Raw genomic sequence first — 25,394 nt, 5'->3', positions numbered from 1 at the left:
TAAACTCTTTCGTGACAGGGCTGTGGGGTTCAGGATTTCTAAGGGAGTCAGCGCTGACTATACAGAGAAAAATCCCCAAGGGAGAAAGTCAGGAGCTTGATAAGAAGGTCAAAAAGAACACAGGAAAAAAAGAAAAACGAGTTAGGCTGGTGTTCTTTAAAATTGAAGACAGAAAAATTCTTGGCTGCCACTTTCATTCTATTTCACCTTACAAAAACCTCCTGCTATTCTACTCTGCTCAGTATCTTCTTTCCAAACTACTTTGAATTAAAAAATGAAGTAATCCTTACTAAGTGTCCATAGGATCTCTTCTTTATCCTTTGCTGCGTAAGCGGGGCAAAAAGAGCTACCCAGTATTGTTGCTGGACACCAGCCTTGTCTGTCTCCTGTGATTTTCAGAAACCTCAAGCCTGCATTTTCACCCATGTCCTTAGAATTTCTTGTTCTTCTTTTGGCTTTTGACAATGCTTCTCATAGCAGAGACCATGGAAATAAAGAAATGAAGGAGACAGGGCACATCTTCTAATAGAGATAAGAAAGAAAGAAACACATTTTCAAGAATGCCTGAAAATTGCACCATGGATCCATTCCTATCTCTGATACTCGGTAGCTGATGGTTGTAAATAAAGGTAGACTGAAGCCTCCTTTTCTTGCACAACAGGTTTTTTTGTTTCTCCTGTTTATGATTGTTTAAATTGGTGTTTCTGTTTTCCAGCATGAGGTTTATATTAGTTCTTTTTTTTTTTTTTAGATTGTCATCCCTTTCATCTATTCGTGAGGTGCTGTATTACTCATGAATTTTAAATTGGAAGGCAGAAGAAAAGAGGTAAAGAAAGAGTTGCAAAGAAAAAGCGGTGTACTTTCCAGTGAATGGTAATAAAAAACTCCTTAGAGGAGAGAGTGACACTAAAATGTAATCAATACTACATACTGATCACCCAATAATGGTACAGTTGAGAATCTGAGATACATGGCAAAATAAAGATGATTTCACAACTTGGCACTTTTCAAAATTATATTACATGATTTTGTATGCCATGGCTAGGTTCAGTTTTCTGTCTTGATTAATACATTATATCATTTGTGCCAGCGTATGTCGGTAAGGTATTTTCATCCCCATTTTACAGATTAGAAAACTGAGGCTTATTAAATTGTCCAAAGATTTGCACAGCAGCTTGGACTGAAAGTCATGTTTTCAAACTTGATGTCCATACTGCTTCCTACCAGTGAGAGTAAGAATTTCCATCACTGATGGCTCTTGGCCAGCTATCCTGTGCCAAGCACTGTGCTTGTAGTGTTTTGCCTGTGTTATGACCACACAGAGAGGAGGTAATAGAGCCAAAAATCTGGATCCAGAGCTCTCTGATCCACGGGCCCAAACTCTTAACCAACGCACTCTACTTCTATACCCTATGCCTGGGCATTCTCAGAGCATGTTAAATTTACATAACATTATCACAAATTAAATAACAGCCAAATTAAAACCTTTTCAAATGAAGATTAAATATTTTTTTTTTTTTTTGCCTTTCAGAAATGTTATTGAAAAAAATTGGCAAGAGACATGAAGTATATTTGTTCTTGTGCTTCGATGGTGATTAATGAACTCCTTTTGGGAGAGGCAAGATCTGTACTTGGCGTTAATATTATAAACTTTTCTCATCCCAGTAGCTTCTCTTTAGGTGGGGAAAGCAGTTACATAAGGCAGCGATTAATGAGATGCCACAAATGTTGACTAAGTCCCAAATAGGGATTTTTTTCCTCCCTCATATCTGAGTGCTTCACCCAAATTAATTTTAAGTCACACTACAAATATGAGTAAAGTGCCGACTCGAGTTGAAAATACATCATATGCTCAACCTGAGTCCATATGCTTTTTCCCCAATTTCTTCCTGTTTTGCTAGGAAAAAAAAAAAAATCCTTGAACAGTCTGAGATTCCAAGAAGGTGTTGCCATTTCGTTTTCTGAAAATCATTGGCCAGATTCTGTTCTTGGATACTGCTTGAATTTAAATGAAAGATGCACGAAGTATTTAAATCTGAGATCCCCAAAGCCTGGCATTTCAGTTTTTTGAAATGGCAAAGTTTCTTCCTCTGGGAGTGAAAAGCTGTAATATTAGCCCTACAATGGTAGGTGGAGGTAGAGAAATACACGTACACTTTCATGTTTTGTTTATCTTCTCATGTTCATGTCCTCTAGACAAACTGAAAGAGTAATTCGTACTCCCAAGAAGGAAAGCTCTGTCCTGAACTGAAGACATCACACAATTTTGTTGGGGCATTTAATATAATAGGTAGCTACGATCACAACTGTTAACATCTGGACATCCAGAAGCATGTTCTGTGAACAGATCATAAGGGGCAACATGACAGGCAGGAATCCAAAGTCATTATTCTACCTGCTTACAACCGAATTCTCCAAGAAAGTCTATTTATTAAACACCTAATATTTCCATGATGACATATAAGACTTTCCAAATTGGAACTTGAAAGTGTAGAATCTCCACACTTTTTGAAATGAGAACATATCTACTGCATACTCCAAATAAAGTACAAGTTGAAATTTTCATACTGTGATGAAAAATTACTAAAAGCTCTTTTAAAATAATAGTTCTAGTCTCACTCCCAGGAACAGCAGAATAAATTAAGATGAGGAAGCTTTGTAAAATTAAGGGAGACATAGATGTACAAAAGGAAATAAGAACAATGGGAGGAGCTACTCTGACCTCAAAAGGCAGGGCCACAGAATATTTTTCTTCCTACTTCTAAAAATCCTTGGGGAAGTTAGGCTTACTTTGTCATATTTTACCAAAAAACAAAAAACAAACAAAAAAAACCCCTGATTATTTCAATATTAAGTACTTATATTTGTTTAAAGTGTAATTTCCTATCTATACAGAACATGTATTGTGACATGCTTTGCACAAGATCAATGGGAGGAGCTATTCTGAACTCAAAAGGCAGAGCCACAGAATATTTTTCTTCCTACTTCTAAAAATCCTTGGGGAAGTTAGGCTTAGTTTGTCATATTTTACAAAAAAAAAAACTGATTATTTCAATATTAAGTACTTACATTTGTTTAAAATGTAATTCCCTAGCTATACAGAACATGTATTGTGACATGCTTTGCACAAGATAACTTATAATTTTAGCAAGCCATGTGTATAATAAAGTACAAAACAAAAAGTACACAATATAATTGTGGTTGTTATGCAACAACAAAAAAGATAAATTTAGACTGGGTGCAGTGGCTCACACCTGTAATCCCAGCACACTGCAAAGCCAAGGCGGGAGGATAACATGAGGCCAAAAGTTTGAGACCAGCTTGGTCAACATGGTGAAACACTGCCTCTACTAAGAATGCAAAAACTTAGCTAGGCATGGTGGCACACGCCTGCAATCCTAGCTACTTGGGTGGCTGAGGTATGAGAATTGGTTGAACCTGGGAGGCAGAGGTTGCAGGGAGCCAAGATCGCACCACTGCACTCCAGCCTGGGCAACAGAGCAAGACTCTGTCTCAAAAAAAAAGATAAAAGATAAATTTAAATTCCGTAAAATCTTGTAATATAAATCCTGAAAAACATTTTTGTGTACATTTGGAATTATTCACAGAATTAAAATCTATTCCTTAAACAAAAATAAGTTAAATAAGTAAAATAAGTTATTACTTAAAAATAAGTTAAACGGCCAGATGCTACAAAAATTAAACAATAAAATTAGAAGTAGGTGCTTAATAGAAGTCAGAGGAGGGAAAACTTTCTAAGCATAAAAGCAGTAAAAGAGACCATAAATAAAATGTCTGTAACTTTGACCCCTGGTAAATTTAAAACTTTATATAGAAACAAATAAGTCAGAAAAAAATGTAAAAATATTTTCAATAAATGTTAAGATTGAGATCTCTCTCTCACACACATATATTCTTACAAGTAATTTAGAAAAGCACCAAATCTTGAATAGAAAGAAGGAGGAAGCATAATAGATAATTCACAGAAAAAAACACAAATAGGCAAAAATATTAAAATAATCTATCTCACTAAAAATCAAGAAAGTTCATGTTATGGTATCAACTACTATGATATGATAGTAAGATACTATTATTTTCCTATCTAATGACTTACAGTGAAAAGAACAATACAAGGTTGGTGGGCATAAAATAAGACATATTTTCATACCCAAATAATATGTGGGGATATAATTCAATGTAATATTTCTAAAAGGTAAACTTGGCAATATCTACATCCAAAATCTAGGAGTTCATATGCTTTGACCCAGATATTGTACCTCTATGACGCCATTGTTAAATAATAATCAGCCATATGGAAAAGTATGTTCATGCATAGATGTTCCTCAAAGCATTTATAAAAACAAAAATTAGAAAGACTAATGTTCAACAATAAATTATACTAAAACCCACTTCCTTTTTTCTGAACAATATTTAGTGATTCAAGATTCAAATATGGCTAGGATGATCTTTTCAACCAGTCCTAGCTGCCCATGTCGCTCCTCTGGATAAAACCTTCCAAAGGCTCAATCTGTTCTTCAGAATAAAGTCCAATTCCTTGATGTGCATCAACCAAGATCCTGCCTTGGTTTTCCTTCCATTCTCTTCGTGAATGGCTCTCCCGCTCCAACCCTAACCATCCTGTGCCTTCTCCAACTCAGGGCCTTTCTTGGAGTTGTTCCCCCTGCCCACAACCCTCTTCTCTCCATTCAGATGCTGTTGATCCCTGCTCATATCCTGGATTCCAGGTTAGACATCATTTCCCGATGCCCACATATGTAAAGTCTATGCCTCTTTCAAGCATACCCTCTGTATCTCCCTGATCTCAAATCTTCCCTTTGCTCCAGGACATAGGGAGCTGTGTGAGGGAAAACGCATCTTGTTCATTCTTGTACACTTAACACAAGGTCAGTATACTTGTCAAACAGTTGAAAGAATAAATGAATCAACAAATATGTTCAATTAAACAAAATTAAGTGATAAAAGGAGAATATCAAACGGAAACACAGGCATTTAATAAACATGTGGCTGCACATAAAAAAGAAACATATGAGGGAAAAAGTGTATAACAAAAGTATAAAGGGTGATTAGCTGAGTGAGAGGATTATAGGTAATTTGTCCAGAGAACTTTCCTATACTTCCTTATACTTCCCGAATATTTTACAATAAACTTTTCAAAATGCAAAACTCTAGCAAAGACGCTCAAGTGTTATTTTTTAAAAAGTGCATGCTGCCTCATTTTTAAATAATACCTGGACGACAAATATCTATTGTATTTCTGTCACTACTGCAGTTATCCAAAAGCCAACACTGCAAATTAATCTGAAGGTAGTTTTTCAGAACTGCATGATATTTAAAAATTATACATTGATTTAAATAGTTAACTCCTTAAAATAGCTTTTAAAAAATTCAACTGCATTCAAGTTTAATATTTAGACTGCCAGAAATTATTCTTTCCATTTCCAAACTGTTAGGCAGAGTGAGTTCTGCTGGGTGTCATCCACATGGCGTGTTTCAGTGCCAGTGTCTACAGTTGTTTGTTTCAGAACCTCTAATTAGCTGCCTTATCTTCTGGTAGGGATTCTTCTGGTGCTAAGTTTTAATCGCCCAAATTAATTGAAATACTGTAGCAATTTCAGATTAACATTTTCAAAATTAACAATGCATAAAATAAAATCACCCATAAATCTGCTTGGTAACAGCAGTCACTAATGAACTCTGAAAATCAGACCAGATCCCACTGCTAATTTGCACAGAACTGTAGCTAGACCACAGGAAATAAGCTTTTCTCTGTCCAAAGCTTGACATAAATAAAATATACAGAAGGTGTCTAGAAGGATAAGGTCTCTAAAGCCAAATATGCTGCAATTAAGTTTGGCACCCACAGAGTGCTGTGTGACCTTGGTTGAAGTACTTAACCTCTCAGAACTTTGGTTCCCTCTGCTGAAAAACCCCAGTGATCCTCGCCTCCTGGTATTAACATACTTAATCCCTTCCCTGAATGTGGGTAGCTAAAAGAATATGGCAAAGGTGATGGGATGTCACTTATGTGATTATATTATACAACATTTTAATGTCCACCTTGCAAGGAAACCCTATCACCTTCTTGGTGCACATATTCTGATGAAGCAAGCATCCACGGTGATTAGGTCCATGTAGTAAAGAACTGAGGACAGCTTCTGGCCAAGTGTTCTAGGTCATAAGACCCTCAGTTCAACAGTTCAAAAGGAATGGAATCCTGCCAAAAGCAGTATAAGTGAGTTTGGAAGTGAACCTGTCCCCAGTTGAGCCTTCATATGAGATCCAGCCCTAGCTGACATCTTAAGTGAAGTACTGTAAGAAACACTGAAGCACAGAACCCAACTAAGACATGCCTCGATTCCTGATTCACAGAAACTGAGATAACACATGTGTGTTGTTTTAAGCTGCTAAATTCATGATAAATTGTTACATAGAAATAGAAAATACAGGTATCTGTATGTATCAATAACCACCACTATCATCATAATTTTCAGAGCACTTAGTATGTGCTAAACTTGGTTGATACTTTATTATCTCATTTAATCTTCATAATAATACTAGGAGATGGCTGCTACTATTACTTCCATTTTAGAGATAATAAGCAGGTTTATTTGCCTAAGATTACATAACTACTTAGTACAGGGGCAGGACACAAATCCAGATCTGTGCCACTGCAGAACCCTCGGTCTATACTACCACGCAGGGCTACCGCTGGAGATTAAAAGTGCTGTTATGCATGAATATGTTTTATGTTTAATACAGATAAAATTTAAAAATATCTTTCCTTCTCTTTCTTTCCTCATTACTCCTTTATTGCTGTGAAGCAGGTTGTGACTTAAATTTAATGCCTTAAGAGCTGTATTATCTGGCTCTCCCACATTCTTACCCTGACCTTTCCTTTAACGATGGTACCTTTCTTCAATTCTGTCCCCACAAAACATGCTGTGTTAGGTTCTGCTTCCTCGGTTCTCTAATCAGATAAACCAATCTATACTAACATGTGAGTAGACAACAGTAGAAAAACGGATGATCACTATCTAAAAACAGTGAGGTACCATGACAGGGCTACAAGAAGATCAAATACGTGGCAAGAAAATTATTGTTTTCTTTCATCACTGCAAACTAAAAGCTTCCAGTTGGAATAAACCTTTGTTCGGAATCTCCAGTTCCTATTTTAGGTTCACTTCTCCAGATCAACCATTTTGGATACCAGAGAACTATCAGAGGATCCTACACATGGAAAAAGGACAAGGTAGGAGAGGTGGAAAACCTAGCCACAGTATGCCCAAGGATGAAAACTGTCTGAAACTTGTTGTACACAATAATAGATGTACATTATAATCTGAGAAAACCAAGATACTCTTTCCTCTCTCCTATTCATTTGTAAACAGAATTACAGAAAACAAATTCCATGTAGACAAGCTAGTTCAGTCCCACTTCCCATCTCAGAAGTGAGCACAGAAGCCAGGATGGCCAATCAACAGAGCACCCTGGCTGCAGTAATTGCTTAGAGAAGAGCACATGGTCTAGGCCAGGCCAATTAAAGCCCTCCTTGGGATTCTGCTGGATTTACTGAGAGAAAAGGTGTTTTATTTTCTCTGAATTAACCAGCTGTGGGGACAATGTACATGAAAGTTGCTAACCGACAACTTTGCCTCCACATGAGAAAAACCTCTGTGAGATGCATGTTGACAAGAAGCCAACAGAGGAGAAAGGAGAACTGAGACACAAAAAGAAATTGAACACTAATGATATCAGCTGGAGTCCCTGGATCCATCTCTGCCTGAAGCCAAAAGGCTTTGGAATTCCCAGTTACCTAAGTCAGGAAACTCTCAATTTTTTTTTTTTCCTAAGCTAGTTTGAAATGGGTTTTTGTCACTTGGTAATCAAAAGCATATTGGTTGGTATATAATTGAACAGATCCAAACCTAGGAACAGACTGATAACTTCATTCAAACATATGTAGTTCTAGTAAATTTACTTTTACTGATGTCTGTTTTAGATATTTTGTTTCCTTGTCCTGTGTCCTTCAGTTTGCAAAAAATTCTCCCTCATCTGCCTTCACAGTCAACCAGATCATTCATAACCTATACGACACACTTTGGTAGTTCATCACGTACTATACAATATTACTTTGACATATTATGTTTGTATGTCTTAACTCTCCAGCAAAATTCCAAGTTCCTCAAAGGCAGAGGAACTTCCACATATTTCTAATACCTATACAGAAGAAAATGAATGAGTCTCAAAAGAAAAATGATCCATAAAAGCAATTATAAGAACCTAAGTTTTTATTTTCATTCAAATTAAAAATTTAGAAATCAACTTGATTTGAATAAACTGAAAGATAACTAATTGCCAATATGAGTCATTTTGACAGAAATTGCACAAATAGCACTCCAGGGTTCTAATTAATTTGATAATAATCTTACTATTTGTACACAGAACTGTAGTATAAATAAGATCATAAATTAGATTAAGAATTACTTTATCAATGTCCTCTCCTGAAATCAATTGGATATCATTTGCATCAAATATTATTATAGAAAGTCAATATGTTTTGACCCAGTTGGTTCCTTTCATTTAAGTTACTTCAGACCTAAGTGCTGAAACAAAATTATCTGCCTTTCAGAGGTTGCTGACCCATAAGAAATTACTGAATTTTCTTTATCTACTTTGCATTACATGGCATATCCTCCCTTTCCTGAAATGGAATGGTATTCAACCAGCATAACCATACCTATGGCAAAGAAAGTCCACTCCATATCTGATGTTGTAAGTAGGGAACAGTTTATTGTGATAACTGTTCGAAGTAACTCACTAGGTTCATTACTTCTTTTTCAGGATTTTATTCTAAATATTTAATAGATACACACTTTATCTTCTAAAACATAACTACTACAATAATATAAATTGTTAAAAGTGCATAAATGGCCCAGAGTAGGTTCTAAATATAATTCAATAATTCTATTATTTCAGTAGTCATATTACTGATGTGTATTTTCCATCTAAAAGCACCCCCATGCACATCTCCAGGTATTCACCTCACCTTTGTTCTGATTCTGAAGATGCCTGACCAGTATAAAAGTCGGGCTTGGCAAGGCATGCACAGACCTGCCAGACAACAGCAGCAGTGATCCTTTGTGAACTCAGAATGAGCCGTGAAGGGGAGAAATAAACCCTCCTCCAACCAAGAAAGATGTGAGCAAGGGGCTGCGGTGCTCATTTCAGAAATCTGTTATTGCAGAAAAGCGAATCAGAAAGGTATCCTGAAAATAACTACAAGAAGATCAACTGTCCTAGTGCAAACTAGTCTTATTGTCCATGGTTTAATAGAAGCTTGAAAAGAAGTCAGCTGTTTTAAAAACCAGAGCATGCTCCTCAGCATTTGTTCACAGCTTGGATTTCTCATTTCTCTGCAATGAATCTTAATCACTGGGTTTACTGTCCCAGTTTTTTCAAGTTCATTTCTTTCAATGTGAAATATATTTTTACACATTTACAATGATGCTCCCAATATTTAGATTAGGATTTATATTTGATGAGAAATTAGTTTTGGAGGTGACAGAAAAGACAGAAGCAGGTTTGACTGATTAATATGGAAATATTCTAATCTATAGAAACTTTGTTATTTATTATAGACGAAAGCTCATGTACTAAAACCTTCAGGCATATGCATTTGTCTCCCTCATAAAAAAGAAAAGAGATGAAATGTATTTTTAGATAAGTGCATTTAAAAACACTGTGTTGCTATTTTTCTCAATGTTTTCTATTTGGAAACAAAAATATAAAATTTCTCTATTGAGCATATTGATATTACATTTAAAAGCAAATCTAAAAGAAAGCAACAATTCTGTTTACACTTGGAATATATTTCACAATCCTTTGAAATTAAAACACTAAAAACAATGGTATTAAATTGTAATTAAATACAATAAACCAGTATAAAAAATTTTATTTATATAAAGGAAAACATTCATATGTAACCCAGCTTAAAAGCAATTTGAGACATTTATCTTTCCCAATTTGTTTTGCTTTCTTGTATGTATTGTGTAATCCTAGATCTTTTTATATGTTTATCAAACTACTCAAACTATTTTAAGACACTGCTATACAGTAATAAATCTGCATAAAAATAGTATATAACATTAAAAAAAATTATATGTACATTTATAGACATGCATTTACGCAATCAGAACTTTGTGTCTGTATCTATTCCTTTCCTAGGAAGAATATAAATTCTTTGTGGAAAGGGGCCATGTTTTATAATTAATGACAATCCTGTCCTTAATGTCACATTAAGAAATGAAATTGGTAATGAAAGAAAGATTTCTTAGATTCCTTTCTTCACACAAGAACAAATAAGAATGGCGTTATATGTCAATCCTATCCACCTGAAAGAGGAAGTGACCATCTTTGAACATGTCTCTGCTACGAAACAGTAAGACGTCTCCTTGGTGAATAAGAAAAGACAGTTTTTCTAAGCCACATGCATCTCTTTGTAATCAAGAGTTTAACAATGAGCATCTGAAAAGCAAGAGTTGTCAGAAAGGACTCTTATCAATTTGACCATTATCTATTCATTTATTACTGAAGGTTATCACAAAGCACAAGAGTAACTTAAGATCAGAAAGGGTGTAAGCTATTTAAACATTTCCCATCTACTCCACATAATCTTTAGGCAGCACAACACAGAATGATGGCCTCAAGTGTTTAAAAGCTAGTGACTGCAGGCTTAAATGCAGGATGCTATGAGTTCCACAGATATAAGACAATTTTGCAATAATCTAAAAACATGGACCCAGCGAAAACAATACATGCCCTGGTATACAGATTGCCACATGCAAACTGAAATTAATCTAGTGTCTCCTGCACTGAGACAAAAGGAAGTTTTTAAAGCTCAGAATTAAAATTTAATTAGTAACTTTGACCTTGAGTGCCACTTTAGGTGAAAAATGTTACATCAGTGCTCAGATTTTCTTGAGATTTATGATCTCATGTTCTTGAAAAAGGCCTAGCCCCTTGTATTCCTGAAATAATTGATATGTCTGTTACAAGTGTTATTTTCCTGATACCAACATCTGTCTTAGGAAGAAAAGTACAAACTGATGAAAATTCACTGCTATATTTAAGAAATCCAAAAGAGCTACCAGAATTTGCATCTAATACATTACTATATTTATAAAAGTCAAGATTATAAATGGATACATTTATTAGCACACAATAGAAGACACGAAAATGTAAGGAGCAAAGCCATTTGCAAATATTGTCTATAAAGATTAATCACAACTATTAATAAGGAGTGAATGATTTAAATGTGCTAACGAGCTACAATGCAAACCTATAGTTCACCTCTTTCTTGGATTTGAATAAACCCCACAATATATGTTTTCAATATTGGGAGTTTTTCTTTGTTTCTTTATTGCAATAGCAAACAGTAATAATTTCACCAAAAAAAACTCTCAACTATCACAATTGACTATGTTTATTGGTAAACATAAGCAAAAGATCATGAATGCCATTAGATTAACAGGGAATAGCAACAAATCTGAAAATGACTGTGTATGTAGTTTTTTGTTTCAACAGATATTCATCATAAAATTCAGGGTCTGTTTAATATTTTTCTCCTTCACATGACAAAATGTCCAATATTAAAGAACATGCTCTAATATAAACTAGTTAATATAGGAATTGCTATACTTAGCATTTACTATATACTGGGCACCTTTGAAAGTACTTTACATGCTCTTCTGTTTCTTGAGATAAGGTCTTGCTCTGTCATTCAGGCTGGAATGTAACGGTGCCATCACAGCTCACCAGAGTCCCAAGCTCCTGGCTTCAAGTGATCCTCCTACTTGGCCTCCCAAAGTGCTAGGATTACAGGAATGAGCCACCATGCCTGGCTACATATATTAGCTCACGTAATGCTCACAACAACGTTGTAAGGTAGGTCCTCTTATTAATTTCCTTTTACAAATGAGGAAACTCTGGCACAGAGAGAGGAGGCAAACTGCCGAAGTTCAAACAGCAAGGAAACAGATAAGGCCTGACCCAAGCCCAGGCAACATGGCTCAGAGCCACGCTTCCCACCACTAGACTATGCCGTGTTTCATTAGTGCATCAGCAGGAGTAATTTAAAAAGAAAGAATGCCAATGCATACATAAAAAACTGCATCATCACTTATTCATGTAGCATTTATTAAGCACCTACTACCCATTAGACTATGCATTAAGTTCCTTTCCAACACAAAAGGGCTATGGAGAATACATATAATATACCTTTGAACATGGCTCTGAAATTTGGACCTGGTGAGGTGGTTACACCTGGCCTCCTAAACTCTTTAATTAGTTGCTTTTATAAGCCACTTTAAGTGAGGCCCTACAAAGTCATGTATTGGCACTTGGAGATGTTAAGTAAATTAACTATAGGATAAAAAAAATCAAATGAACTTCCATGGTAGAAATACTAACAGCAAATAATGCATCGTGGAAGCAGTTTGTCTATGCAGACTCAACTTTACTGATCCCTTGTTGAAACATTTTGTCTGAAAATCTCTAAACAATAGCCACATAAGGATCAAGGCACGCTGGTCATCAAGCAAGGGTTAACTTTGAACAAAGAAGCTTTGCAACTAACCAGCAGAAAGAGGCAAAGATGCAAAAGTCAAGCAACTTTAAATACATAAGTCAAGCCTAAATCAAAATACAGCTGTAGGAAGAAATAGCCTTACTATATCAGCAGCTTCAACAGGCAAGATCATCAAGTGTTTGCTTTATTTCCAAAAATATGGAAAAAGGAAAAATACACTCACATACATTTATTATACCTAATGGAAAACTATTACCTATAATCTTTTTTTGTTTTTGAGATGGAGTCTCACTCTGTCGCCCAGGCTGGAGTGTAGTGGCAGGATCTCAGCTCACCACAAGCCCCACCTCCTGGGTTCTCGCCATTCTCCTGCCTCAGCCTCCCATACAGCTGGAACTACAGATGTCTGCCACCATGCCTGGCTAATTTTTTTTTTTTTTTAGTAGAGACGGGCTTTCCGTGTTAGCCAGAATGGTCTTGATCTCCTGACTTCGTGATCCACCCGCCTCAGCCTCCCAAAGTGCTGGGATTACAGGTGTGAGCCACTCGTCCGGCCACCTATGTTCTTACAAACATAACATACAACAGCATTTCTCCTGTAAGTTTATTCTTCATGAAGTTCTAAAGTCTTTGGACAAATAGAAAAACAAAACAAAACAACAACAAAAAACTGTACCTATGCAAAGCCATCACCTTTAGGATAAAGGAGTATAAATTTGTTTTATTGTTGTTCTACTTTGCCATATTTATAATCTGTGAATTTACTAATCTAAATAATGTAAAGGATTCTAGAAAATTTTGGCTATAAATTGTTGAGTCAAATACGTTCCTATTGACACACTACAAATATAAAAATGCATTTCCCTGAGGGGTGAAGAAAAAATACATTTAAAAAATAAAATTTATAAAGGTTAAGTAATTTTTCTGAAATAGCAATACTATAATTCACACAAAATAAGACAAAAATATTATGTTCACAGTCATATATCCCTACTAAATATAATAGAGAAAGTCACTTCGAAATATTGCAGGGAGTCCTCTGCAAAGGATATTGTCTTGGGAAAGTCAGAACTATTAAAAAGTAAACCAGAACCCCTGGTTTTTTTAATGGCTTCAAATATGTTCTGTAGTTAAAAGATTTAAATTAGTCTCAGGACACAAGTGAGGCAATTTCTAGCCAGAGGCAACAAAGCTCCTATAAATCTTAAACAGCTCATAAATTGGCAAGGCTACCATGGGTGTGGTTTCAGTTATAAACTATAATGCTTTGAAAACTAAACTTTACAACTAGCTGAATACCACTTATGATGGGAAAACAAAATGAAACACATAGTCCAGGTTATTTTCCAGCAAAGCTACTCTATTTTTCATGTTCCCCTTGGTGTATTATCAAGTTTGTGTATTTGGAATCCTTTAACTGTGAATACCTTTTACTCACAACAAAAGGATCACATACATAAAAAGTCTTTGGTAATTAAACTGTGGAAGGAAGGCATTGCATAATGGATGAAAAATAATTATGCTAACATAATGACAGGGCAAATCTCACAATGTTAAATAGAAAACTACTGAACGTTTTCTGCAGACAAATAATTGGTCTTGAGAGGAAACTTGTCACAAAGTCCCCCTAAAAATGCTGCTATTATAAAATAGTATAGATATAGAATAAAAAAATTTTCTCCAATGGGGGGTGGGTACCAGTTGCCTGGTTTATCTTCTCCCCTACTTACTAAGAAAACAGTAATTTTTAAGTGCCAGCTAGCTGGTTGGTTTTCGTATTGGATTTACAAAGGAACACAGGGAGGGTGCTGGATATGTAAGCATTAACCAGGCACCCTGAGGCTGTTCAGTAAGCAAATAACCAGCTCAACTGCTGACTGTGGAAAGAGTGCAAGGCTGGTGGTTGCTGGTAGTTAATCATCCTGTGAATGATTTACACGTTAGACCGTGACCTCCTGGTCACCAAATTATGAGGAACAAAGGCCAACAATATGCCTGACTTTCCACAGCAATTCCTATATACTTTCATAAGCACTTAGCTGAAGCCATGATTATGGGAGGTTTAATCAGAAACACACCTGGATCCACCTGCTTGGGAGTTCTTCGCAGTCCATTGGTCCGTTTCTGTGCAGAAAAGTAAAACAAAGCAAAACAAATTATGTGTTGGTAATTTTGCACTATTAAATTATATTGCTATTGGCACTTTGGAAAGCAAATGAATGTTGCACATTTTCCAATTAAAAGCATGACTAAATTTGATTAGAGTATGATTTTAAAGTTTATTTTTACAATTTAACCTTTTTGTTTTTCTAGTAAGTCTTCCACTTGTATATCATTACACTTGATAAGTCGTTGGTACTTTATAATAGTAAGAAAAAAAAATCTTTTTGGTTGCCAACTCCAAATATTGGGACTAAATTTTTTAGGTCATAGTGACGATGGAGAGAACAAAGCCCAGCAGCCACCTTGGTTAGAATATGTTCCCAGCCAAGACATATGAGCAATAGCTTTAAACTGATCTCCTAAAACTCTAATTCAGCTATTTATGGGGCCTCACAGACCAGACTGAAGAAGGTATACAACCTCAAAACAAAGATCTGAAGCTCTGATTTTAGCCAACACTTAAATGAGAAAAGTGTTTTAATTACAGATCAGTTGTATCTGAACACTTTAAAAAACAAAACAGACATGCAGTTTGTGAATCATAAAAATGAATTCTTATTATAGAAAATAAATCTGTAAGAAAACAACTTTGCATTACAAAAATTACAGATGAGATACAAAACGAGATTTTAAATCTATGAAAACGCATGGTTACATATTTTATTTCTTAAGCATTAAACTCATTCCCACCTAATAACTACAGTAATCTCACTAATTAAGAAGGGCTTGATTTCACTTCTTTATTATGCAACTGGATGAAATGCTTAGTCTATGACTATCATACAATCTAGATTTTCATAAAAGCAATATTTTCTTTTTGTATGTGTTGGGGTTTGTATCTGTGTGTGAAGACTTGGTATCATTCAGAGCACACCTGGCTGTGCTAAGCACACATTAGCCATGGATTTCTCTCAGGGTCCTTTCTGTTGTTTTCATTCACAAGTTAAATGGATGAAATGGTTTTTGTTTTGTTTTGTTTTGTTTTGTTTTTCCCAGCCTTCCTAAGGGCCTCAAAGTCATATCCAGCAGACTTGCAGGGTTCTCAGGTGAAAGCAAATTGGAGAAATTTTTTAAATGTGATTTTTGTTTTTACCCCAACTACTTTCAACATGGATTTGTAAAAGACTGCTAGGATCATTAAAATCAGCATTGAAGCTATGTGAGCAAGATGGATAGCTGCACTAGAAAAGTTGTAACAAGAGTCATTGTGAGTGAAAGGAAAATTTTGCTCTAGATTTGTTGGTAGCCAAGGCACAAAAATTGGAAGCATGATGAGTTACAGACTCATGTCTGATAATATGAAAGAACACTAATTTAAAGAAAACTTCTTTTCTGTCTGAAATTTTATAATTTAGAGGAACTCTATATAATTCTATATATACAACATCGAACACCACAAAACTGACAGTATTTTCAACAGGAAATTATTTAATGACAGGCAACTTGCTATTTACTTCCTACATATCCCATCATCTTCTTAATGTACAATAGAAGTTGTCTTTCTTCTGATCTTATACCTTCTACTATCAAAGTACTAGGAACGCAAAAAAGGAATTTAACTCTTTGGTTTGATTCCTAGAATCCCTAAATTAGTCCCATGTAGGAACTATAAACTTAAAATGTGAAAAGGGGACCCTGACTTCAAGAGCAACTCTGTATTCTCATACCTTGAATTTAGAATTAAAATAGGCTACACATTGCAAGTATTAAGAGAACGGATTCTAGAATAATATTCACTAAGTTCAAATTCAGTTTGAACACAAACAGTTTATATCTCTGTGTCTGTTTTCTCATCTATAAAATGGAGACATTACTAAGCACCTATTTCACAGGTTTTGTGGTGAGAATTAAATGAGTTAATTTACCTTAAATGCTTGGAACAGTTACAGCCACATGGTAAGGATTATTAAGTGATAGGTTATTAGCTTTTTGTTATTTTAAATGTTTAAATTCACACAAAGTAATTCTACTCTGTTGGTGCCTTACTACTTACACTTTAGGTTCTTCCTCCTGAAAATCCACCGAAAATCAGTCACTCTGAAAACAGAAACCTTTCTACAGGAAGGGCGTGCAGTGGAATAAACTATGATCTGGTGTATTTAAAAAATAAACATAGGAGGAATTTTCAGCTCCCTAAACTAACTGCAATTGGAGAGGCTAAGATTTTTTTTTATACTTTAAAAGAACCTAAAAAGTATTTTATATTGAAAAACCTGGAGATGTTTAACAGATCATATTTTGAACAATTTTAAAGTGCAAATTTCATTTGTCATTCTGTCATCTCTGTGCCTATATTCCCCTCCCCAATCTATATTCTCAAAAGTCTAGGACGGAGCTGGACAGGCCCTCGTCCCCAGCAGGAAAAGAAGGGAAAGGAGGAGAGGGCATATCTAGCAGCCACTCCTGGAGCTCTCAGTTACAGCCTCACACCACCATGAGAATCAGTCTCCAGGACCTTCTCAGTTTCCTTTGATTTACCTAACAGTGTGTTTGTGTGGGGAAGGATCAAACAAACTCAACTCTCTAAGTACTTGGCAGTTATTTTTTGCCTCATTACCTATTACCTTATCTTTCTTTATCTCTTAAAAATGGATTTAAAGTAATTAAATATGTATGCAATGATAAACTTGCTTCTTAGAGCCAGAGGAGCTTTCCGAAGGTTCACTCCAGAATGGGATGTGAGATGAACAGCCCAGGTAGGGTTATGGATGCCCCACAGATCCTGTGACTAGTGAAAACTGACATACCTTGCAAATAAAGTGCAAAATTAAAAATAAAAAATTCACAATCATAACAATTGAAAGGCAAGCAGAGGAGGCCTATAAACTGGTACATGGAGGGAAAGAAGGTCTTCAGGAGAGGAGAAAAAATAAAAATCACAGAGCTCACAAATTACAGAAGTGCTTCATTATTTACTTATGAGAAGATTCCTGAGCAGAATACAATCATCTGCCTTGGAGAGTGAACACACCTGGTATGGGGTGAAAGCTGCTTCTTAATATTAGTTTGCTATACTGCTCCCTTAAAACAAACTCAAGTTTCCAAATGGATTGACTAGCCTCAGAGCTTACTATAATCCTCCATCCACACAAAATAGAGATTTTTAGTACAGTGACACAGTAAATAAAAATTATATTGATGAGTGAAACAAGTCACTAAAAAACTGATATTATATATCTTAAAAAATCAATGTGAAAATTAATTCCTTGCATCATAGGCTTATGTGTAATTTAAAAAGTATAAAATTGCCTGTGAGAATTATTTAGTATCACATGAAAATTATTACCCACTTCTTATTAGCATATTTTCTTTCTGTAAGCACACCCATTTCACATGACTTAATTAAAATGAAATGAAACCATCTTCCTTGGGAAAAATAATACATATATCTAAAAGGATAAGTGTTAAGTAACACTGAGTTAAAGTTCAGAACTCTACAAAGTTTCTGTCTCAATAATCTAATAATAGCATGAGAAAGTGAAAGAAGGCTGCTTTGCAAGATCCTTGGCACTGCTGGAAGAACCCTGATAGCCCTAATGAAAAATCTTACCTGTCAATGAAACACTAAAGGAACTCTTTGGTTAATTTATTTTAGTTCTAAAAAAACTCACAAGGCCTATAAAAAAAAAAAAAAAAAAAAAAAAAAACCACCTTGTTACGCATTCCTTGGTCTAGACTTTAGGTTCTAAAATATAGTCAACAGATGCACTGATTAGATACATATGAGCCTCTTTATATCACACTCTTGATATCCTGTATGTTCAAATTATGTACTTAAGCAGAAAGTAGAGACAAGCACCTCTTATATTTTGCTGTACTTTTTGTTATTTTACTAGATGTTAGATTAAAAACATACTAATATCACTTTTAAAGAGAGGTTTTAATTGTTAGATGTTAATTTACAAATCATAATTTTTGTCATTGTTATTTTGAAATTGTCAAATTACTGTGATTTTGGTTCATATAACTAATCACACATAGTTTGTATTTTATTTTTCTATGATTTAAAAAAATGTTTCACTATGGGCATTTGCCGGGGCCGGGGTGGGGGAGGCGGGCAGTCAGGTAAGAAATCTGTTATTTTTGGTTGAAGGCCAAGGCAATGATTGTTTGGGAACCATTAAAATCTTTTCTGTCTGAAATTTTATAACTTTGGGGAACTCTACATGCCAACATCGAACAACACAATTGACAGTATTTTCAACAGGAAAGTATTTAATGATACGCAACTTGCTATTTACTTCCTACACATCCCATCATCTTTTTGTTTTTTTTTAAAAATAACTTTCTTTTTTGTATTTTTTAAGTAACTTTATTCCGAGAGGTAACATGGATTACATACTTCTAAGCCATTAGGAAACTCTGTGTTAAACCAAAAGGAAATGTTACCAGATCTTGATTTGATCAATAGGACGTGATAATCATCATCTTTCTGCTCTAATGGAAAAGTACTAGAAACATGGAACCACAATCTTAGATACACAACGTTAGAATTTGCAGTAATTCTACGAAATTTCAGTAATTCGGCAAATGTGACACAACATTTCATGACAAGGGACGCATCTACCAACTTCAGGCGATAAGGGCCACCCTTCCCTCTGTACTTAACAGTCCCATTTCATACACAGTCTTTGATTAAATATTCACATTTTTTCTCTACCTAAGACCTTTGGACAGTGACTGTGAAAATTCCTTGGATTTAACTTTTGCATTTTGTTCACAATCACTTGGTTGTTCCCTCTGTTTCTGTTTATTTCTATTTATTTTAAAAGGCGCATTTAACAGTGTAAAAGCTCAAGCCTGGTTCAGTTAGCAAACAACTTGAAATGCAAAGGTTATAAAAAATATTTAAAATGTTAATCTTACCTCTGGTAGTTTGAGTGTCCCTTGTTCTGAAAGAAATGTAAAAATTGGCATTGTCAGTGTAAAGTTATTTTGTTTGGTTAGCAACCTTAGCTTGTTCTCTGCAGAGTGGTAAAACACCACTGCTTTGTTTTCTTAACTGATACCTGTAATATATTTCCATGGTCCCTCAGGCTGGGCTAGTAATTATTTTCCAACCTTGGTTCTCTTACCCTATTGGCTTGTCAGGAAAATGACTCACAGTTTTAAATGACTTCTAGGTTATGCTTAACTTTTCCCATTGTTTATTAAACAATGTCAATTCTACCACATAAAGCTCCTTAAAACAGGGGCTTGCACTAAATTTATAGGCATGAGAGAAAGATAAATGTAACCTTTCTTTCAACATACATTGTTTTAAGAACCTAAAAACACTAAGCTAACAAAGGTACTGCATTGACTATTTGTAACAATTGCAAATTATACACAGTACAACATTTCGTGTGAATTCTTTTTTGTTAAGTGGCCATAACTTTTATTTTTAATTTTGGGAGAAATACAGTTTGATTTAAAGATGGAACTTAAAAAAAACTGAGTCAGGATTTATTCTAATGCTAATTTCCTTTTCGTATTTAGTTTACCTCCAGAAATAGGAAGAACAATTCCTTCATTACATTTCAGTCCCTGTAAATGCCTAACGGTTATAAGGGCCCTGAGATTTTCAGATGCGTGCTATGGTAGAAGAGCAAAGGATCATTCTGGGGATAAGGGCGCACACAGCACTTGGAAAACTGGTGGGCAGCGTCTTTGCCTCCTTTCCCCACACCCAGGAGCACTTACACATGTTCTAGCTTCTCCAGACTGACAGGAAATCCCTCATCATCATAAGCCCAGGCCTATACTTTCCCCATCCAAAATGATCCTCTAAAAACGCATCTGAAAAGATGCCACAGAGAGACATCAGGAGAGAAAGAGCAGGCCTAAGTGGGAGCTCTGCAGGATGTTTCTTTAAGAGATTCTAAGACGCGCCCAGCCAGAGTTGAAGGGGAAAACTCTTGCCAGGACACCTGACTAGCTGCCACAGATTGCTTTACACAAGAAGATTGCCTGGGGCATGGAACAGGAGGTTGGTTTGTTTTTTTCTTTTCTCTCCAGCTTTTTTTTTTTTCTTCTTCTTTTTTTAAGGAATACTTCTGATTAATGGAAATGGAAGATCCATGGGCAGAAAGTCACCTTCAAAAGAAAAGCTAAGTCCTCATCCCTTCGTCAATTTCAAACCCCCATCACCTCGGCTTTCACAAATAACTGCCTTCTATGAAGGTATCTTTGCTAGCCCTGAAATCAACCTTTACAAAGGAGTATTCCTGGACAAAAAGTTACTTCATTTCTTCTTTTCCTCCCTATTGGAAACACATAATGTTTCAGAAGAAAGACTGCCCAAGAGCGCTGGTTTGGGAAGAGGTTCTATACAAGTGCCATTTGCCTGGCGCAGGCTTAGAACCCAGGTTAGGGGAACTTGGGTTCTTAAAAGAACAGCTGTGAGACTTGCTTCACTGGTTTGCCCAGAAAGACCTATATATACCAGAATATCCCTATTCCCCTACTGGTGAGTTAGAGCCTGAATTGAGAGTCATAAACTGCAGGAAGCACTAAACAGGGGGGCAGTTTAAGTTTTCCATCCAAGGAGACTGAGGAAAACTTTCTACATGAGCTCCAAAATTGGGGAGACCTCAGCTCTTTTGGGTTCAGTGTTCATAAATGAGTGTGCACCTGAATTTCAATTCAAAAATATTTATTTTTTCTGATTCTTCCCAAAGAAGTGTTTTTAGGTCCTTGTGAAGTAAGTCTTTCACACATACTTTAAATGTATTGTTTGTGGCATAAAACCTATGATAACCCCATGTGTCAGCAGTTGTCACACCATGTTCCATGAGGGTTCTCTGGGTGAGCTCCAGGAAGAGGAAACAATGGCATTTACGGTGGTCAAGTAGCTACGCAGACACTTGCACCTCTTCATCAGAGGAACAGATCCAGGAACAGAAGTCCTGCATTTCCAGGCTCTTCATATCTTGTGCAGGGTTTGGCTGCCAGGTGGCCAGCTCTTGGCATAAATGAGGATCCATCATAGAACACCAGAGGTTGTGAGACCCAGACACGGCACTGATGAGACTGGTACAACACTGGGATCAAACTAGACTTAGCTGTCTACCTTACTCAGCTATCCCTCTTTTATTTCCTCCCTTGTCGTTGTTTCCTGCTTTCTTCCTCTAGTGTCTCATCAAGAGAAGCAACTTCCGTCATATTTCCGATTGGGTACATTAAGAAATGCTCTACACAAAGCCTCCTCTGTGTAACCCAGATAGGAAAAATTGAAAAGGGGCTTTGCGCTGCATGCAACTCCAAGGGCATGAGTCCTTTAGTAGGGCTTCCCCTTTGCCTTTCTCATTGCCATCCCTTCCTGTCCTCATGGCCACCACATTTACCTTCTGCCAAGGAGAGACCTGCTGCATTCATGGATATGGCATAGAGCTGTTTGCACTCTGATCTGATCATGCTGAGTGTACCACATAAATAGTAGCTCCTGGAAGTCTGTTTTTATCTAATCATGTTTCATGGTAGGGTTCTGTAAATTTTCTAAGAATAAGGCAACAGCCAAAGGAGTATCAGTAACTCTTAGAATCTGCTGAGTTCAGAAATTCTTAGCCAGGCTCCTGTATTTATGCTTTTGTGCTTGTGACAGTGGCTATACCATTAAACAGACTGCCTCCTTTATAAACACAATCTAAACTGTCATACCCACACTAATGCAATAGCCTGTTCACTGACACTAAAATAATAGTAAGGAGAGAAAGGAAAACCCAACTGCAACACTGAAAATACATATACGTTTCAAAGTAAAGCTTCATTCTGGCTGGGAAAATGGAATAAGAAACCTTTTTGTATGAAGTATTCTATGGAAAAGTTGCTCTAAGTTTTGCAGCCTGCAACCACATTTTTACTTCCTTTTGGTATCCACCCGAAACTACTATGGTGGGCACTTGGATCTCTAGGAAACTCTGTTCATGCCTTAGTTCTGCAATAGCGCTGAGATAATTAGGGCTGATTATCATCAAATCTATTTTGGCTGTACTCTGACCTAGAACAAAGGTTGGCTGCTGGTTGAGATGGGATGAAAAAGTCTCTTTCTGTATCTCTTTTTCTCCTGGGAACTTTCTTAGGATTGTAATTCAATTCTTCAAGTTTCCAAAAGTTTTTAATCCTCAACTTATATTTACACTGCAGCCTACTTCTCAGGTTCCTATTGATCAAACTATAAAACATTCTTCCCCTTTCAAGAACCTTTCTAGATGGTGACTCATGGGCCCTCAAGGGGTTTATACCTTGCATTCTTTCATCATGTCCCAACTGGCTTAATATAATTCTAAGAAGTGGTGTTACTGAGGTGCTTGGAGCCTTTGCAGAACTCCATCTTCAATGCCAGCACAGAGCTCAATGTACATTATTGGTGCAAGAGAAACAATTTTCACAGAAGCTTTAAATTTCAAGTGAGTATTAAACAATTTTCACTTGTTTAAATATAAAATTCAGTCCTATTTTGTTTTTCAACACAAGTGGCTCTCAATTCATACATTATTGCATAATTTGCTTTGTCTCTTATCTGAAGTTCTATTCAGACTAAACAAATCAATGTCCAGTAAGACCGCCTGTCTCAACAGGGGCCACAGAAAAGTAATTACCAGAACAGTTTTTGAAGGTACCCTATCATCATGACTAAAGTGCTATTTCTCTGAGACATTACAACTAAAAAACGGTTGGACTGATCAAATTTTGGAGAAAGTTCACTTTCACAAATGTTATGTTCACTACTCAGATATACAGCAATGTTTCAAAAAGAAAATAAAGCAAACCATAAACTATAAATAATACTTGAAAAGAAGCTTTGATTTCAAGTTTTTTCAGGGGCTGTAATAGGAATACAACCATATAATAGATTCCAGTTCACATTAATAATTATTAATGTACCATTAAACTGACCCAAATAGATGGAGGGAATAATAACTACTCAAGTATAAAATTGTCTTTATGAGTTTTAAGTAATATTATGCAGAACTAAAGTCATTTTTGGCTATGAAATCAATGATCAATCTTCAGTTCACGTAAAAGTACTGTGATAAAATGCCTAGCAGTAGAAGGCTGAAATAAAATTGTATCCTGAAAGCTTATCTTTTATGCTAAAATATACAATATGATTTACAAAGCAGCCTGATTCAGATACCAATGTGGGTGCAGGTTCTAGGTAGCAGTCTCTCAGTTTTAAACCATCAGGATACCAGAGCAACGTCCTTCCAATTAGGAGTGGCTATAGCAGCAGCAGGAGCAGCAGCTGGCCTAGATAAAAGTGCGATTAAACAGATAAGCAAATGGGGATCTGCTTCAGTTAAATATTAGGGCAGCTGAGGCTTGCATTCTCACTAAAGGAAAAGATGCATTATACCAAAGTCGTTTGCTCCAGCAATATCTGCCTTCCAATGTTACTTTGTTTAAACTGAGAGGATGCAAAGCAAGCTATATTGGTCAATGTCAGAGTAAGAAGGGGGGATCAAAGGCGCTGAGTCATGTAGTATAGTGGGGGAAAAAGCAAATGTCCACAAAGGTTGCTGTCTGGGATTAGACCTTTGCGGTGGTATACTGTGAGAAGGAAACGACACCCTAAAATTACATTAGCTTTGCATTGACTTGTTCAGAGAAGCTTGCATAGTGGAGTTCACACCTATTCATTATTAACGTTGGAAAGTTTTGGCATGCACTTCAGAGCTCCTGTATGTGTTGATCATTGAGGTTGCCATAGTGAATGTGAAGAAGTCAACTCAAGTGCAGGGAAAAGGAGAGTGGAACTGCCTGCCCTTTATATCCATGCAAATCCTCAAATGTTAAGACATAAACTAATCACCCAACCTTCAAATTTGTTTCCAAGTTGCACAGTTTGTCTTATTAACAAAATAAACTTTACACATCTTTTTTTCATACTTCAAATGTACTTGAGTTAATAATCTGTCATAATCATATTTTAATACAAATGAGATGCTTCATTCAGAAATGCACTGCATTTTTGTCAAGTAATTATCATTTCCAGGGTGAATGAAGACTAGATAAATTTAAGGGATATAGAGCATGAAATATAAAAGGTTTTCCAACCCAAGGAAGACAACATCCAAAAAGGGCTAACTTGTACAAAAAGAAGTGTTAAGAGGTACTTCAAACGCTTAATAATATTTAGTCACATCCTATAACACCATTAAAAATTATATTCTGGTTGAAATAGTCCTATTATGGGAAAAAGCAACAACAACTTGATATTAAGTGCCACTCCTCTGAACTTGGTACTAAGGCATGGACACAAAAGATGAGAAACATATTCCAAACAGCAAAGGAGCATATAATCTAACAGGGGTAGAGACAGGCACCAAATAGTCCATGTGTTTCATTACATTGCCCAGCTTCCTTTGTTGTGAGGTTGAAGCCATGTGACTAGTTTTAGCCAATGGACTTGATAAAAAATGGCACTGCTTACTTCCAGGCTATGGGTCTGTAAATCAGCAACCCTAGAACCCATGTGTTAAGCTGGCAAAGTAAAAGATCAAACTGATCTGGGTTCTCTGATTAGAAGGGAGCTACTCTGAAGGGCCACTGAACCCACAGTAAACAGTGCATATGTGAGAAATAAACTTTTATTATCTTAAAGTCAATGGGACCTGGGGATTTGCTAGTTACCACAACACAG

The 25,394-nt window shown here is 36.0% G+C and overlaps 1 protein-coding gene across 2 annotated transcripts in view; it reads right to left on the bottom strand.

Moving 5' to 3' along the window:
- VAV3 (vav guanine nucleotide exchange factor 3) overlaps positions 1-25,394 on the bottom strand; it is a 404,297-nt gene that overhangs the window by 97,016 nt on the left and 281,887 nt on the right. The window contains exons 18-19 of one of the 2 annotated variants that reach the window (XM_007977771.3): positions 19,637-19,662; positions 14,686-14,731 (exon numbers count right to left, since the gene is read on the bottom strand). In XM_007977771.3, the coding sequence (XP_007975962.3) occupies positions 14,686-14,731; positions 19,637-19,662 (72 nt within the window). Of the gene's footprint in view, positions 1-9,067; positions 9,860-14,685; positions 14,732-19,636; positions 19,663-25,394 lie in introns of those variants that run through there. The other variant, XM_073008530.1, reaches the window with a different exon arrangement.

This window comes from Chlorocebus sabaeus, chromosome 20 (assembly GCF_047675955.1).
Source record: "Chlorocebus sabaeus isolate Y175 chromosome 20, mChlSab1.0.hap1, whole genome shotgun sequence".
Taxonomy (NCBI): Eukaryota; Metazoa; Chordata; class Mammalia; order Primates; family Cercopithecidae; genus Chlorocebus; species Chlorocebus sabaeus.
This window is presented reverse-complemented; position numbering and strand designations above follow the sequence as displayed.